Consider the following 19840-nt stretch of genomic DNA (forward strand, 5'->3'; position numbering starts at 1 on the left):
TTATTTAGTAATAGATTAGGTTCTCGTGATCGGCACCTACCAATCGGGTGCATATCCCCTATCCTGTGGGGTTCATGGGGAAACCTATTTAATCACTGTATAATGAAAAGTTCTGCAACTTGCTAATATACTGTGTTACTCAATTTTTTACCATTTACGAAATCTCTGCTTCCTGACATTGAACTCCAGACTGATACATTGTACCTGCACTGTATCAAACTATCAGGACAGGACAGAGTGTCACACTGCTGTATCTAGCTCATAGAGCATTGTCTAGGCTGGGCACAATCGGTGAGATCTAAATCCACTGGCTTTAAAGCGTGTCCAGCTGCCAGCAGAGGGTTTGTTACAATGTATGGTTGTAGCTAAATCTTTTTGGGCAAAACACAGCAGTAGCACAGATCTCTCTCCTGTCCAGGAATCCAGACTGTTTGATGTGCCTTACAGTGATACATTGTAACAAAACCATCAGAGTGAACAGTTTAGGAGGGAGTATAGTATATGGATGGCAATCAAAGATCTTGATAATGTTGGTGGATTGAAGCACAAAGTACATTAGAAATTTGCAGAACATCAGCGATTAAGCTTCAGTCACATGGATGCTGTGACATTAGCCAAGAGGGCAGGGACTTGGAGCACCATTGTGAGCCCAAGAGCTGCGCTCTTCTGTCCCAGCATAGCCAGCATTAACACCAGGTTACTGATCTGCACATCTGACATTATTCACAGGCGGCGGATTAATAAAAAATATCCTTATTATATCATTTACAGGAGATGTCTTTGTAGTGGATGAAGGTTTTTCTTCGCTCATATCTGTAAATCACGTGAGCGCTTCAGATGTGGACACCCTGCCTGGAAACTTAACCTTCCTCATGGAGACACAGCCACAGTATGGCTATCTTGAGAGCACAATACCCTCCCCAGGGTCAGAGAAGAGCATTCCTGAGACAAGAATCCGTAAATGATCTTTTATTATATTTTTGTATTTTAAGATTTTTTTTTTATCTATGTAAGACCAAAATTTAGTTTTAATTAACTTTGTAAGATATCTGCCACCACTAGGGGGAGATAACTGCATACTATAAAAAAAAAATATATGGATATGTATGTAGTGAGCTCCCTCTAGTGGGATCTGACAGAACTTTTATCAATTAACTATTGTGCTGGGAATTTGAAGCTCTGAAAGAAAAAAAAAAGCATGATAATGGGGTACCTTATGTCTACAACTAAACCCTTTGTTCTTCTTCTTAGCATTCTTTATGTTTCCATTCTATTTCTAACATTCAGAAGGTGAAAAGCTGACCAGCCCTGACACTTCTCACAGTAGAAGTTTTGTAACAATTGTATCCATTCTGGACAAATGTTCTGTCAGCTAAACACTTTATTTATTTATTTATTTTTACCTTCCTTGATACATTGTAACAGACTGTCAGGAACACAGACAGATTTTGTGCTGTCTGAGTTTTGTCTGGACTGGAAACAACTGTGACTAATCCTCAGATGTGAGAAGAAGTAGGTGACCAAGGGTTTTCAGCCTCTGGATGGAAATAAGAATGTTTCCATTCACTGACGGCAAGATGAGATCTTGAAAATGATGAAGAATTTAAAAAGTCTATAGTGTTACTAATAAAGACACATATTCTGTGTTTCTACAAAGGTTCTTTCAGTCTACAGCATGTCGGTTCCAGTTACATCCGCTATGTCCAGTCCCGTCATGAGCACATTGAGCCGACATCGGATTTCTTCATGATCTCAGTCACTGATTCCATCCATAAATCTATGATCGTTCCATTCTACATCATCATCAAACCCGTGAACGATGAGGAACCTCAACTGCATGTTAGGAACATAACGGTAAAACACTGGTAACCCCTTAAACTATGTATCTGCCATTGAAACCATTTATCTAATTAGGTCCAAATCCCCTGCACTAAGTGATAATATTTTTGCTGCTTTCATTTACCACTAGGGGGAGCTCACCACATACTGGTTATACACTGCACTCACTATGTATTAAGCTCCAGAGCTCCTCCTGGTGGTGACTGCAGGTTGCTACATTCTTATCATTCATCTCTACATCTATGCAGGGGATGTGGAGAAGCTCCAATTTTCAGAAATTCAAAGCTGTTTTAGCTGTTTAGGGGTAGGGAAAACTGGGCCCGCATCAGGGCCTTTATTTCCCATGACAATGGACTAGAGAAAGCTGAGAATGAAGCACGGCAGCCTTCACTGGCCTGGACCATCAGAGACCTTATCATAGTTCTCTTCTCTACCATAGACCACCAGGGACTTTATAGTAAACCCCTTCATTGTTAAGCATCGTATGGCGGTACTGTGTGGGTAACATATAGCAGTGTTATTTGAATACTCTACAGTAGTATCATTCAGATGCTGTGTGGAGGTAATATTTAGACATTATATGGAGGCATTTTTTGGGCACTGGTTGGCAGTATTATATGGAAATATAATTGGGCATTTGTGGCAGCATTTGGGTGCAAACATTTAGGTAACTGCCCCTAAGATTGCAGAATAGCGTAGATGCCTTCACATCTCTGGTCACTGAAATGCATAGTGTGACTAGTGCCGTACACACCTGCTGCGCGGGGACAGGATAATCTGGTCGTTTTACACTTGCCATGGGGCAGCTGCTAATCATCAGCAGCCTTTTTAGGAAGTGGCTTAAAGGCATATGATCCTTTAGATGTAATCAGAATGATATAATACCCAAAGTCACTGAATGTGCGAGTCCACACAGCACATGTATAAATTAAAGAACAATTAAAGGACATGTCCCCTTTAAATAAATAGATTGCACTATTAAAAGTATACATTTCATACATCTGCTGTTGAAAACCTAGAAAAAAGGGGTTTATCTTAATGCAGATCTCACTTTTGTCATTTTTTCAAACAAGAGAGGGATAAGCAGCAGAGAGTCACAAGGACCTTCATTAGTTGGGATGAGGAGCAACAACAATATTACAATATGTTTTCCATTAGGGAAAGGTTGACCCTGTATTTTAGTGGGTCAGAGAACCCTTTAAATCTACATAAACAGTTGAGTCAATCTGCATATACATTACATCCTGCATTACATTTTAGAGCTGCACTCACTATTCTGCTGGTGCAGTCACTGTATACATACATTACTTATCCTGTACTGATCCTGAGTTACATCCTGTATTATACTCCAGAGCTGCACTCACTATTCTGCTGGTGCAGTCACTGTGTACATACATTACTTATCCTGTACTGATCCGGAGTTACATCCTGCATTATACTCCAGAGCTGCACTCACTATTATGCTGGTGCAGTCACTGTGTACATACATTACTTATCCTGTACTGATCCGGAGTTACATCCTGCATTATACTCCAGAGCTGTACTCACTATTCTGCTGGTGCAGTCACTGTGTACATACATTACTTATCCTGTACTGAGCCTGAGTTACATCCTGTATTATACTCCAGAGCTGCACTCACTATTCTGCTGGTGCAGTCACTGTGTACATACATTTCTTATCCTGTACTGATCCTGAGTTACATCCTGTATCATACTCCAGAGCTGCACTCTCTATTCTGCTGGTGCAGTCACTGTGTACATATATTACTTATCCTGTACTGATTCTGAGTTACATCCTGTATTATACTCCAGAGCTGCACTCACTATTCTGCTGGTGCAGTCAGTGTGTACATACATTACTTATCCAGTACTGATCCTGAGTTACATCCTGTATTATACTCCAGAGCTGCACTCACTATTCTGCTGGTGCAGTCACTGTGTACATATATTACTTATCCTGTACTGATTCTGAGTTACATCCTGTATTATACTCCAGAGCTGCACTCACTATTCTGCTGGTGCAGTCACTGTGTACATACATTTCTTATCCTGTACTGATCCTGAGTTACATCCTGTATCATACTCCAGAGCTGCACTCACTATTCTGCTAGTGCAGTCACTGTGTACATACATTACTTATCCTGTACTGATCCTGAGTTACATCCTGTATTATACTCCAGAGCTGCACTCACTATTCTGCTGGTGCAGTCAGTGTGTACATACATTACTTATCCAGTACTGATCCTGAGTTACATCCTGTATTATACTCCAGAGCTGAACTCACTATTCTGCTGGTGGAGTCACTGTGTACATACATCACATTACTTATCCTGTACTGATCTTGAGTTACATCCTGTATTATACCCCAGAGCTGCACTCACTATTCTGCTGCTGGAGTCACTGTATACATATATTACATTACTTATCATGTACTGATCCTGTGTTACATCCTGTATTTTACTCCAGAGCTGCACTCACTATTCTGCTGGTAGAGTAATTGTGTACTAGAGCTAAGCAAACCAGGCAATTTCGTTTGAAGTTTGCCAATTTTTTAACGAGAGAGAAAGCCTAGTACACAAATATGTATTTCTCAACAATATATATATATATATATGTGTTGTCTATGGGGTATTCTATCTCATTATGGAGAGCCCATGGTACACAGAGTATGCATGCCAGTATTGTAGGCCAGGCTGTGCCCCTCTGGGTTGCTGGGAAAGTTATTCAAATTAGCTTTCCTAAACCTATCTGAAGCAAGCAGATGCTAGACATGATAATTTTCATGTATTTTACCCAGAAATCCAGAGTAGTGTTGTCTGGCCTTTCTCTCTCTCAGCAGAATAATGAGTGTAGCTCTGGAGTATAATACAGGATATAGCTCAGGCAGTGGTGTAGCTAAAAATGACTGGACCCCACAGCAAATTTTTGAATGGGGCCCCGCTCCCCCAGTAATTTTTTCGCAACCCCTTCCTTTCATGCCGCCCCCATTCCTGTGGCTAGTAAAGATCGCTCTCTCAGACCAGGCCAATCCATCCGTTGTCTACACCGTCTATACTGTCACTGTATATAATTTCATTGTGTAATACTGTTGAGGGGGCCCTGACCAAATCTTTTAGTCCTCCTCCTCCTGGATGGGCCCCTTCTGGGTCAGGGCCCCAAAGCAGCCGCTTCCCCTATAGATTAGTAATGTATGTACACAGTGACTCCACAAGCAGAATTGTATTGTGATATATGTTCACAGTTTCTCCCCTTTCTATACAGGACGATCAGGGAGGCAATTAGCTTTAAATCTAGATACATTCTCCAATCCCCACAAAGGTAAAGCAGTGCCCGTCTAATCGCTGCCAGTCCTGAAGATGAATGAAGTGTGGAGACAAAGTGATGGCGGCTGAGAGACGCCTTATTGGCAGGTATAAAGATGGGTTTTATTTGATCACCAGCCCCCTGTGAACCGCGCCGACCACAAAGTGTAAACAGACCGCAGGAAAAAAAATTGTCCGTGTCTTATGGCAGACATACATGGCACAGGATAAAGGGCGCTAAATCCCAACTTCCATGTGTGGTTCTCAACTGGTATGAATCCTAATCGAGGCGGCGAGTGCCACACACAGAGACGCTATATTTAGGATATTGCATGTTTATAGAGCCGCGGAGGAGCAGGGGATCCGGGAAGAGGCCGCTCTGCTCCTGTGTGTCTTTCCATGACTAATATCGGCCACTTTGGGACAATCATTGTTTGCTTTCTCATCAGAACACAGACCTCTATGAGGCGGGCGCTACAATGTTACCAATCTGTCCCTCTCCAGCCTCGCTGGCAACAATCTTCTCATTTCAACCCAAAGTCTAACAGCTGCACCCCAGCATCATCCAAGTCTATGGGTTCAATCAAAGGTCATGCAGAAAGTTGTGTTTCCATATTTCATCCTAAAAAGGCACCGTCCCCCCCCAATCAGGGAAATCACTCGCCTTTCCCAGACTTCTGAATGGCACAGCTTTATGGCGATGCCTCCCTCCAGCCAGGGGCGTCGTTAGGATGTTTTGTCCAGTGCCCCGAATGTTTATGCTGGTGGGATTTATTTTGTATTAGGCTATTCCTAGCCGTCTGGGCAATCCCACAAATCATTCCCCAACGGGTCTCGCGGGATCACGCGCCGCAGAACAGAATTGCGGACCGAAGTGACTGAAGTTCTGAACTCATGCCCGCGCAGCCTGCAAGTAGCGGAACAAGTACAAGGGGGGTTGATGGGTTCCAACTTCTGTGATTCGTTTATAGTTGGGGGGGGTTTGCTTAATTTTAAATTAGGCTGACCATAGGTTAGGATGATCTGTGGGGTTGCCCTTCACTGTAGTTATTAACCCCTTTCAGCAGTCCCCCATTCACTGAAGGGGGGACTGCTGAAAGGGGTTAATAACTACTATGAAGGCCCCCCCCCCCCTCCGGTGGTGATGAGGGCGTGGCTTCATGTTGTGTGGGCGTGGCTTTACGTGGGCTTGTGCCCCAGATGTCTTCGGACCCTAGCAGCGTCCCTGCCTCGGGTCCAGTCAAGCAGAATTTGACAAATGTGTCATTTAGGGGTCTGGAAAGTCTTGACACTGACAGCCATTTTGGTTGTCACCCAGCTTTCCCAGAGACTGATATAACTTTTGCTGACCCCAACTGTAAAGATTTGATTCATCTCCAACCAGGGATTTGATTTCGGGATGTATGTATTAATGTATTTTATGTTTCAGTTTTTCTCATGACTTTCAAGATCTCTGCTTGTTGTCAGTGAATGTGAATATTCTTGTTTGCATTCCAGATCCGGGAAGAAAGGATGCAAGTTCTTAGCAAGCGCCAGATCTGGTGGCATCAGAGGCGGAGCTTGCTAAGAGCTCATTTGCATCCTTTCTTCCCAAAATTCCAGAGATGCATGTACGGCCTATAAGCCTCCTCTCGCTGATTAAGGATTCCACATCTGAAACAGACCTAATATTTCTCACAGCGGAGGGTTTGTTACAGTTGTATCCAGTGTAGGCAATCCTCCGCAAGATAAATCAGTGGCACAAATCTCTCTCCTGGCCTGACAGTTTGATACAATGTTTTAGTGCCCGTGAAATGTATCAATCTGGAGTCCAGGATGTTTACCTTAGGCCACTTTCACACTTGCGTTGTTGGATTCCGGCAGGCAGTTCCATCGCTGGATCTGGCAATCTGTATGCAAACGGAAACCATTTGTCTCACAAATGCATTGCAACACCGAATCCGTCTCTCCGGTTGCAGACCGCAAAAACCGGATCAGTTTTTTTCGGAACACTTGGGGCCGGATCCAGCATTAATGCATTTCAATGGAAAATAATGCCAGATCCAGCATTCCGGCAAGGGTTCCGGAATTTTGGACGGAGAAAATACCGCAGCATGCTGCGGTATTTTTTCCATCCGAAAACTGTACAGTGACTGAACTGAAGACATCCTGATGCATAATGAACGGATCGCTCTCCATTCAGAATGCATTAGGATGAAACTGATCCGTTTTTTTCGGGTATTGAACCCCTGGGATGGAACTAAATACCGGAAAAGAATAACGCTGGTGTGAACGTAGCCTTACAGAGGATTGTCTAGACTGAATACTACTGTAGCAAACTCTCAACTTTGAGTCTCTAGATATGAACAAGATGACTTCAAGCAGAGGTTTTAAGATTGGAGAAACATTAAAACGTTGCTGAATTTCTGAAGATGACCCTTTTAGATAAAAACCTCTGTATTATCATTTAGATTTTGGTCTCTTTGAAAATTTTTTATTCAATTTAACTTTTAGGCTGAAATTTTACATGACCCTGGGCCTTGTCTTCTCTTTCACCTAGGTATTTGAGGGGGGAAGCTGCGAGATAGGACCAGCCACATTAGGCGCAACAGACCCGGATATCCCAGCAGACATATTACGCTTCTCCATCGTAGCCCCCCCAGCACATGGCTTATTATTACACAGCTTGCATTCTGCAGATATCAGTCACTACAAGCAAATCCGCCCCACTGAGACACACAGAGAGCCCCTCATGGACTCCTTCACCTTGGACGCACTAAAGCAAGGTCTGTCGTGTGTATATCAGCTGCATGTGAGCTCACTTATATAGGTATATATCAGTCCAATATTCTGGGGGGAAGGGGGGAGTATCTATTGAACCCTGAGTCTCTGCTTCCTCCCCATATCCTGTAGGGCAGAGGAGGTTCTGGATGCTCTGGGATCTGCTCTGTGTTTGGGAAGAGTCTTTAATTCCTTTTTGTTCAGGATCCAGTAAAAGCTCTGCTCAGTATAATCTATGGGCTGTGAATGTCCCCTGCTGGTGGCCGGGGGTTACTGCAGGCCCCTGGCGCACACACTTCCTATGTAGAGTCAAAAAGAAAATGAAAAGAAAATGATAATTAAAGACAAGAATGTGGAGAAGTTACATAAAGCCACAAACAGCATCTAAAGGAGATTTATTTTGCAGTTTGTTCCAATAGCAAATTTCTAATAAAAAAAGAAGTGAAAGTTAATTTTCACATTTCCCAGCAGAGATCAGGGCTTAAAGGTCCCTATGTTTTTATAAGGCCTCTAGCACACAAACGTTTCTTTTTCTGTTTACGTTCTGTTTTTTGCGTTCCGTATAGGGAACCAGTTATTTCAATAGGTCCGCAAAAAAAAACCGGAATGTACTCCGTACACATTCCGCTCCCGTATTTCTGTTCCGTTCCATTCAAAGATAGAACATGTCCTACTATTGTCCACATAACGGACAAGGATAGGACTGTTCTATCAGGGGCCAGCTGTTCCGTTCTGCAAAAAACGGAATGCACATGGACGTCATCCGTATTTTTTGCGGATCCGTTTTTTTCGGACCACAAAATACTGAAAAAGCCATACGGCCGTGTGTCCGCAATTCTGTTCCGCATTTTGTGTGAATGGACCCTAAGGATGCGTGTGGGCTGTCTTTTTTTCTGTTTACGTTCCGTTTTTTGCATTCCGTATACGGACCGTATACGAAACCATTCATTTCAATGGTTCCGCAAAAAAAAAAGGAATTTACTCCGTATGCATTCCGTTTCCGTATTTCCGTTCCGTTGAAAAGATAGAACATGTCCTATTATTGCCCGCAAATCACGTTCCATGGCTCCATTTAAGGCCTAGTTCACACAAACGTTTTTTATGCGAGTGTACGGGCCGTTTTTTTGTGTTCCGTATACGGTCTGTATACGGAACCATTCATTTCAATGGTTCCGCATTAAGAACGGAATGTGTTCCGTAAGCATTCCGTTTCCGTATTTCCGTTTTTCCGTTCCGTACAAATATAGAGCTTGTCCTATATTTGGCCGTAAATCACGGGTCGTGGCTCCATTAAAGTCAATGGCTCCGCAAAAAAAAACGGAACACATCCGGAAATGCATCCGTATCCGTTCTGTTTTTGCGGAACCATCTATTGAAAATTTTATGCCCAGCCCAATTTTGTATACTGTATATGCCATACGGAAAAACGGAACAGAAATGTAACACAACGGAAACAAAAAAAACCCCGAAACAACGGATCGGTGAAAAACGGACTGCAAAACACCGAAAAAGCCATACGGTCATGCGAAAGAGGCCTAAAAGACTTTGCTTTCAGTTTTGCATAACGGGAACCAGACGGATCCGTTATGATTCCCATAGACTTGTATGAAGACGGATCAAAACGGAATGCCTCCGAAAGGCTTCTGTTTTGACTTCCATCTTATGGATTCCTTTATAACATCCAGAACGCAGATGTGAACCCACCCTTAATACAAAGCGCTTACTAATGTATTGTGATTCTCCATGTTGCCTCCTTCGCTGGTTGGATTCATTTTTCCATCACATTATACCACTGCTCGTTTCCATGGTTACGACCACCCTGCATTCCAGCAGTGGTGGCCGTGCTTGCGCACTATTGGAAAAGCACCAGCGTAAGAATATTTGGCGTGACCCTATTGGTCCGGTAGACTGAGGTGCCGCCATGTTTCTGTGTTGGGGGGGATGGGTTTTCTTGTCATTTTTCTTATTATAGGACAGCAGCTGTAATAAGGGACGAGCAGGAAAGTGTTTGGAGCCCCTGAGGTTCTGCTGCTCCTGTCGTGTCCTGTCCCTTCCTGGGAAGAATAAACGAATGACTTGTTTTCCTATAGGAATGACCATTGTGTACACGCATGATGACACAGAGACGCGGCAGGACCGTTTTACGCTGCAGCTGACAGATGGCAAACACACAGTCCAGGAGACTCTGCACATCCGTGTGACGCCAGTCAACGATGAAAAACCGCAGCTCGTCAGGTGACCGAATAATAACATGTTATAGTCTGGAAAACCGAGGGGGTGATGTGTCCAATTATGTCAGGAGGTCAGATGCAGCAGAGTTGAGTTTGTCTAATGCAGAGGATGTTAGACAGAAGTAGTGGTGCTGACTTTATTCCATGAAGTAGTGTTGGGTTTTTCAGATGTAGCAGGACAGGATGTAGCTGGGCTGAGGGTGTTAAATGCTAAGAAAATAAGGGGGTCATTTATAGCCCCTATAGCTAGCGGTGGATCCATGGAGTAATGGAAGGTAACGGCCTCTGCATAACTTTCACGGATCCTCCGCCACTTCTAAATGTCCTTTCGACAGGACTATTTTTTCTGTCATGTATAACGGAACCAAACGAAACCGTTATGTGCCCCCCCCCCCCATAGGCATGAATTAGGACGGAGCAAAACGGAATGCCTCTCAAGGGCTTCCCTTTTACATTCCCTCCTAGAATTCCGTTATATTTCATTATAACCTATAACGGAATTCAATAACGCCAATGCGAACCTGCCCTAAAACAGGCGTAGAAAATGGTAAATGAGAGGGGTCTGCTGGCCCCTCCCCTTCCCGAACCAAACCACGCCTACTTTATTTAGACCTGGTATCAGCGGGGAAAAGTTGCAGCATATTTCTGGTTAGTAAATGATCCCCTAAGTTTGTAGGGGATGTTAGATAGACAGATAGATAGATAGATAGATAGATAGATAGATAGATAGATAGATAGATAGATACTGCCTGCCATAGACTGAGAGGAGCCTGATATACCATGGACTCCTATACCCCCACCCTGGATGTGTCCCCATCCCCCAACCCTACCCAATTATTTCCCACTTGCTCTGGCAAAGCTAAAATGTATTTAGTCCTGCCAATAAAGCTGATTTAGATAGATAGATAGATAATAGATAATAGATAGATAGATAGATAGATAGATAGATAGATAGATAGATAGATAGATAGATAATAGATAGATAGATAATAGATAGATAGATAGATAGATAGATAGATAGATAGATAGATAGATAGATAGATAGGAGATAGATAGATGGATATGAGATAGATAGATAGATAGATAGATAGATAGATAGATAGATAGACAGATATGAGATAGATAGATAGATAGATAGATAGATAGATATGAGATAGATAGATAGATAGATAGATAGATAGATAGATAGATAGAAGATAGATAGATAGATATGAGATAGATAGATAGATAGATAGATAGATAGATAGATAGATAGATAGATATGAGATAGATAGATAGATAATAGATAGATAGATAGGAGATAGATAGATGGATATGAGATAGATAGATAGATAGATAGATAGATAGATAGATAATAGATAGATAGATAGGAGATAGATAGATAATAGATAGATGATAGATAGATAGATAGATAGATAGATAGATAGGAGATAGATAGATGGATATGAGATAGATAGATAGATAGATAGATAGATAATAGATAGATAGATAGATAGATAGATAGATAGATAGATAGATAGATGATAGATAGATAGATAATAGATAGATAGATAGATGATAGATAGATAATAGATAGATAGATGATAGATAGATAATAGATAGATGATAGATAGATAGATAATAGATAGATGATAGATAGATAATAGATAGATAGATAGATATGAGATAGAGAGATAATAGATAGATGATAGATAGATAGATAGATAGATAGATAGATAGGAGATAGATAGATGATAGATAGATGATAGATAGATAGATAGATAGATAGATAGATAGATGATAGATAGATAGATAATAGATAGATAGATAGATGATAGATAGATAATAGATAGATAGATGATAGATAGATAATAGATAGATGATAGATAGATAGATAATAGATAGATAGATAGATAGATAGATAGATAATAGATAGATGATAGATAGATAATAGATAGATAGATAGATATGAGATAGAGAGATAATAGATAGATGATAGATAGATAGATAGATAGATAGATAGGAGATAGATAGATGATAGATAGATAATAGATAGATGATAGATAGATAGATAATAGATAGATAGATAGATAATAGATAGATGATAGATAGATAGATAATAGATAGATAGATAGATAGATAATAGATAGATAGATAGATAGATAGATAGATAATAGATAATAGATAGATAGATAGATAGATAGATAGATAGATAGATAGATGATAGATAGATAGATAGATAGATAGATAGATAGATAGATAGATGATAGATAGATAGATAGATAGATAGATAGATAGATAATAGATAGATGATAGATAGATAATAGATAGATAGATAGATATGAGATAGAGAGATAATAGATAGATGATAGATAGATAGATAGATAGATAGATAGGAGATAGATAGATGATAGATAGATAATAGATAGATGATAGATAGATAGATAATAGATAGATAGATAGATAATAGATAGATGATAGATAGATAGATAATAGATAGATAGATAGATAGATAATAGATAGATAGATAGATAGATAGATAGATAATAGATAATAGATAGATAGATAGATAGATAGATAGATAGATAGATGATAGATAGATAGATAGATAGATAGATAGATAGATGATAGATAGATAGATAGATAGATAGATAGATAGATAGATAGAGCTGCATTGCAACACAATCACTGCGTGTTGTCAGGGATAGATCGGACACAGCAGACACATGAGTGTGAAGCGAGTGCGCAGAGTGCGTCTGGTCCTTGTTCTCGGAGCGTCCATAGGTATTACCGGGAGCACTGCCATAACATTCCTTAATGAGGACTATATCCCCCAGCAAACCCCCGGGGAGGAGATTAGATAACTGTGACCGCAGCGATAAGGACACTGGGGGCCTCTGGGGGGCAATTGCCCTTCAGGCTGGTGAGATGTTAATGATTTGGACCACCATGGGAGGGCACTTGTCTGCCACAGACGCCTGGGCACTAAAGTCTGCAGCTGCCACTCCATCCCACAGGGCGAGCAGCCGTCAGTCACCATTGTGCTTCACAACCTGGGAACTGGCTCAAGAGGCAAGGATTTGGTTTCCCAAGAGGCTCTGCAGCAGCTGAGGCCATTCAGTTATCCGCAAGTGGAGAGGTCTGGCCGGTATTCCAGATCCGATGGAGAATCTCGTCGCTTTCTGTAATTACCTGATAATCTGCTGCACATAAGGAATGCAGGCGACACGTCCTGCGAGCGGCGACCACCATCCGCTCACCCAGAACCGGCCCGCAGGGGATATAACCAGGCTGCTCCACCGCTCAGGAGTCTGGGAAAGCTGGGTGATAGCACCTAATAGCTCCGATCTCACAGCTGCTGGCACCCAACTTTCCTAGGGTCCTGAATAGCAGGGGATGTACTGCAAAACAATACAGCTCTTCCCGTCCAGTAGTCCCTGACAGTGGGGGGGCTGTGTCACCCAGCTTTCCTAGGACCAGATAAGTCCTATGTCCATGCCCTCTATGAACTGGTCTGCTGTGCATCTTTCATCCTCAGGAATGGAGGCCTGGAGGTGGAAGTGGCCGACAATAAAGTCATCTCCCCCCTGGTGCTGGAGGCTGAGGATGAAGATTCCTCCAGGACGGCAGTGTCTTACATTATGACCAGCACCCCAACATTCGGCGAGCTGAAAAAAAGGGTGAGTCCATTCATCAGGTGGTATGTTATAAAGTGCCCCCACATCTGTGCCAGTCACAGCCGATACATAACATGGAGAGCTGTAGGGTAATTATGACAATGCCAGCCACAATACCATATAACAGGGCCAGACACTGTGTGCCCATAACAATGCCAGCCACAATACCATATAACAGGGCCAGACACTGTGTGCCCATAACAATGCCAGCCACAATACCATATAACAGGGCCAGACACTGTGCGCCCATAACAATGCCAGCCACAATACCATATAACAGGGCCAGACACTGTGCGCCCATAACAATGCCAGCCACAATACCATATAACAGGGCCAGACACTGTGCGCCCATAACAATGCCAGCCACAATACCATATAACAGGGCCAGACAGTGTGCGCCCATAACAATGCCAGCCACAATACCATATAACAGGGCCAGACAGTGTGCGCCCATAACAATACCAGCCACAATACCATATAACAGGGCCAGACAGTGTGCGCCCATAACAATGCCAGCCACAATACCATATAACAGGGCCAGACAGTGTGCGCCCATAACAATGCCAGCCACAATACCATATAACAGGGCCAGACACTGTGCGCCCATAACAATGCCAGCCACAATACCATATAACAGGGCCAGACAGTGTGCGCCCATAACAATGCCAGCCACAATACCATATAACAGGGTCAGACAGTGTGCGCCCATAACAATGCCAGCCACAATACCATATAACAGGGTCAGACAGTGTGCGCCCATAACAATGTCAGCCACAATACCATATAACAGGGCCAGACACTGTGCGCCCATAACAATGCCAGCCACAATACCATATAACAGGGCCAGACACTGTGCGCCCATAACAATGCCAGCCGCAATACCATATAACAGGGCCAGACAGTGTGCGCCCATAACAATGCCAGCCACAATACCATATAACAGGGCCAGAAACACTGTGTGCCCATAACAATGCCAGCCACAATGCCATATAACAGGGTCAGACAGTGTGCGCCCATAACAATGCCAGCCACAATACCATATAACAGGGCCAGACAGTGTGCGCCCATAACAATGCCAGCCACAATACCATATAACAGGGCCAGACACTGTGCGCCCATAACAATGCCAGCCACAATACCATATAACAGGGTCAGACAGTGCATGCCCATAACAATGCCAGCCACAATACCATATAACAGGGTCAGACAGTGTGCGCCCATAACAATGCCAGCCACAATACCATATAACAGGGCCAGACAGTGTGCGCCCATAACAATGCCAGCCACAATACCATATAACAGGGCCAGACACTGTGCGCCCATAACAATGCCAGCCACAATACCATATAACAGGGCCAGACAGTGTGCGCCCATAACAATGCCAGCCACAATACCATATAACAGGGCCAGACACTGTGTGCCCATAACAATGCCAGCCACAATACCATATAACAGGGCCAGACACTGTGCGCCCATAACAATGCCAGCCACAATACCATATAACAGGGCCAGACACTGTGCGCCCATAACAATACCAGCCACAATACCATATAACAGGGTCAGACAGTGTGCGCCCATAACAATGCCAGCCACAATACCATATAACAGGGCCAGACACTGTGCGCCCATAACAATGCCAGCCACAATACCATATAACAGGGTCAGACAGTGCATGCCCATAACAATGCCAGCCACAATACCATATAACAGGGCCAGACAGTGTGCGCCCATAACAATGCCAGCCACAATACCATATAACAGGGCCAGACACTGTGTGCCCATAACAATACCAGCCACAATACCATATAACAGGGTCAGACAGTGTGCGCCCATAACAATGTCAGCCACAATACCATATAACAGGGTCAGACAGTGTGCGCCCATAACAATGCCAGCCACAATACCATATAACAGGGTCAGACAATGCGTGCCCATAACAATACCAGCCACAATACCATATAACAGGGCCAGACACTGTGCGCCCATAACAATGCCAGCCACAATACCATATAACAGGGTCAGACAGTGTGCGCCCATAACAATGCCAGCCACAATACCATATAACAGGGCCAGAAACACTGTGTGCCCATAACAATGCCAGCCACAACACCATATAACAGGGTCAGACAGTGTGCGCCCATAACAATGCCAGCCACAATACCATATAACAGGGTCAGACAATGCGTGCCCATAACAATACCAGCCACAATACCATATAACAGGGCCAGACACTGTGCGCCCATAACAATGCCAGCCACAATACCATATAACAGGGTCAGACAGTGTGCGCCCATAACAATGCCAGCCACAATACCATATAACAGGGCCAGAAACACTGTGTGCCCATAACAATGCCAGCCACAATGCCATATAACAGGGTCAGACAGTGTGCGCCCATAACAATGCCAGACACAATACCATATAACAGGGTCAGACAGTGTGCGCCCATAACAATGCCAGCCACAATACCATATAACAGGGCCAGACACTGTGCGCCCATAACAATGCCAGCCACAATACCATATAACAGGGTCAGACAGTGTGCGCCCATAACAATGCCAGCCACAATACCATATAACAGGGCCAGAAACACTGTGTGCCCATAACAATGCCAGCCACAATGCCATATAACAGGGTCAGACAGTGTGCGCCCATAACAATGCCAGACACAATACCATATAACAGGGTCAGACAGTGTGCGCCCATAACAATGCCAGCCACAATACCATATAACAGGGCCAGACACTGTGCGCCCATAACAATGCCAGCCACAATACCATATAACAGGGTCAGACAGTGTGCGCCCATAACAATGCCAGCCACAATACCATATAACAATGCCAGCCACAATACCCTGCACCAAGGACAGACACAGTGTGCCCATAACAATGCCAGCCTCAGGACACAATATGAGTGAAGTATCATTTTTTATTGATACTTTATAAAGTGCCCCCATAACAGTGCCAATACCCAATACCAAGGCCAGACAGGGCACCCATAACAGGAACTCCAGTGCCCTCACAACAAGGGCAACTATAGCAACCGCAGAACAAGGCCAATCCTCGACAGTCACAGTACGTTCATAATAGTGACATCTGCTGCCATCCCAGGACAGGGCCAGCGACAGTGACCTCTTAGGATCAGACCGTTCCCTGCTGACCGTACGTCCACATGTAACGCAAACGCTGTGGATTTCCAGCGCAGGTGTATATGTGTGTGTGCCTTTTTTGTGTGTGTATGTCTGTATTTGTGTTTATATATCTCTGTATACAGTATATGCCTCGTGTGTCTATATAGCTGTGTATATGTCTATGTATCTGTATATGTTTTTCTATATATGTGAGTATTGTGTGCTTATACAGCGTGTGTGTAGTGTTTGTATCTTTATGTGTGTATATATATGCCTGCTTCTATGTGTGTATATATATATGCCTGTTTATATTTTATTTATTTATTTATTTTATGCACTTATATAGCGGTACTATATTCCTTAGCGCTTTACAGACATTAGCGTCACACTGTCCCCGATGGGGCTCACAATCTAAGTTCTCTATCACGGGGAGAACACATGTGTGTGTATCTGTATGTGTTTATGTGTGTGTATATGCCGTCTGCGTGTATTCCTTGTGTGTTTGATGCTCTCCATTCATTCCCACGGAATATTTTGGTCCTGAAGTTCCCATTCCCTTCCCCCCTCCCCCCCTGCTCCCAATACCAAGGGACCCCCATTACACAGGGCTGTATTGTATATAGGGTATAAGCCATACGGCGCCGACAGATGTCCACACTTTATAGATCTGTCAGTTGATATTTCTGCATTTTTATAGGTTTGGGAATAAAGGGAAAACATCAGAGACGGAACCTTCTTTTATATTTTAACTTCTCATTGAAGAATGAATTTTCCGGAAACGAGTTGCCAAAAAATACATTAGGATAATCAATTAAAGGGTTATGAAAAAAATGCTGTTCTTTGCATAGTAAAAAAAAATCCCTACAATTCTCCGATATACTTTCTGTATCCCGTCCTGTTTTCCCCATCTTACCATTCAATACTAAAGAAAGAAGTGATTTTCATCAATATTGTCTTATATTTACCGGCCAGTTCGTCCATAGGAATAACTGCAAATGTGACGGTGCCAGGGCCCCCAACTAGCAGGGCCTGCCCAGGTGACCCCAAAAACAGTGCCAGGGCCAACCTATAATAGTCCTGCCAACCGTAGTGCCCCAACACAGTGCCGCTCTTCATTAGGCACAGAATGACAGTTATTTGCTGAAACATTTCGTTACATTTCGGGCGGATTGCCCCAGGAGGACACCCCGCAGTGACGAGGAGCGGCTGTTGCGCTGGTTGAATCCATGTAATACATTATTTAAAAGTGACAACTACTTTTTTTAAATTGGGAACTTTGCTCAAAGCAGTTGTCACTTTCTCCCCCCCCCCCCCCCCCCCACTCTTTGGACCCACATGCAGAATTCAGTCCTGGAACAGTTCTCCTAAGGGCTCATGCCCACGAACGTATATATGTTCCATTCCGTGCATTAGGGACTGCAATTTGCGGTCCCATAATGCACGGAGAACATTCGTGCGGCCTCCGGGACGGATCCAGACCCATTTAACTTGATTGGGTCAGTGATCCGCCCGTTCCGCAAAAAGTTAGAGCAAGTTCTATCTTTTTGCGGAACGGAAGTATGGAACGGAACCCCACAGAAGCACTCCGTAGTGCTTCCGTAGTGCTTCCGTAGGGTTCCGTTCCGCATTTCCGGAATTGCGGACCCATTCAAGTTAATGAGTCCGCATCCGTGATGCGGAATGCACACGGAACGGTGTCTGTTTATTGCAGATCCGCATATGCAGTCCGCAATACGGAAACGGAACACATACATTCGTGTGCAGGAGGCCTAATACTGATGTACGTATACTGGAGGGGGGTGACATGCAAAAAATCTGTTTTGCAAAAATAACTTCTGAAGTCTGCGCCCACTTTGCAGCCATTTTTTTTATAGCGAAGTATCTAGAGTTCAAAAAATGAAAGATTTTCAAATAGTTTTGCTTAAAAATCTCCTACTGTTTTGTGTCTGCAGCACCTATACAGCCCTATATGTTTCCATGGTTACAGACTACGAGCAAACCATGCGTAGTCTGATCCTTCAGTCATACTCCCTGCTGTGTTTCATCTACTTCTTGTAACCATGGAGATACATAGACACAAAAACGAAGGGAGATTTTTTAAATCAAGAACCTGTTAAAAGTCAACATATCCTTTAATTTCTGCTAATTTAATTTTCCGATCCTGCAGTCACACTCCACTTGATTTATACTCTGCCTACTGATTGCAAGTTTGTATCGGGCAGGGGATAGGTGGATGAAAGTAGGGGCTCATGCATACGACTGTTAGCAAATTGCAGCTCCGTAAAACACGGACACTGGCTGTGTGGATTCCGTATTTTGCAGAACGGAAGGGCCAGCCCATATCCATGTCCATAATGCAGACAATATTAGGACATGTTCTATTTTTTTGCAGAACAGACATAAGGACACAGAATACACGCAGAGTTTTTTTAATATTTTTTTCAGCCCCATTGAAGTGAGTGGTTCCGCATACGGGCCGCAAAATAAACACAGAATGGACACGGGGAAAAATATGTTCGGTTGCATGAGCCACAAACGAAGTCCACAAAGTGGAAGTCCATCCGAATTTCAGGATAAATTCGATTCGCCGCAAAGTCGAATTTCATTCACGGTAGCAAATCGATTTAAACTGAAATACCGTAAAAAAACTAAAAATAATACTTACCTGATCCATTTGGTCATGACGGGCAAGTGTGGCGCCATCTTGCTTGAAGATCGCGGGTGAAATCCCATGCACGGTGATGTATGGCGAGTCATCACGCCGGCCACGATCATGTATGAACGCGGCATCTGTGGGGTACAATGACGGGGGGGGGGGGGGCGGCACAATCGCCCCTCCCTGTCATTGCACAAAGAAATGCGCTTCGTGACTAAGGCCCCTTTCACACGGGCGAGTATTCCGCGCGGATGCGATGCGTGAGT

General features: G+C 43.4%; 1 protein-coding gene across 2 annotated transcripts in view; it reads left to right on the forward strand.

Moving 5' to 3' along the window:
• The window catches only part of LOC120979517 (FRAS1-related extracellular matrix protein 1-like), a 221425-nt gene that overhangs the window by 68530 nt on the left and 133055 nt on the right, over window positions 1-19840 (forward strand). For both annotated transcript variants that reach the window (XR_005774308.1, XM_040408315.1), the window contains exons 18-22: window positions 772-957; window positions 1658-1854; window positions 7681-7906; window positions 9992-10136; window positions 13650-13791. Coding sequence is in view for 1 of the 2 variants with exons in the window: in XM_040408315.1 (XP_040264249.1) it covers window positions 772-957; window positions 1658-1854; window positions 7681-7906; window positions 9992-10136; window positions 13650-13791 (896 nt within the window). In the remaining variant the exon portion in view is untranslated. The remainder of the gene's footprint in view (window positions 1-771; window positions 958-1657; window positions 1855-7680; window positions 7907-9991; window positions 10137-13649; window positions 13792-19840) is intronic.

Source organism: Bufo bufo, chromosome 9 (assembly GCF_905171765.1).
Source record: "Bufo bufo chromosome 9, aBufBuf1.1, whole genome shotgun sequence".
NCBI classification, from domain to species: Eukaryota; Metazoa; Chordata; class Amphibia; order Anura; family Bufonidae; genus Bufo; species Bufo bufo.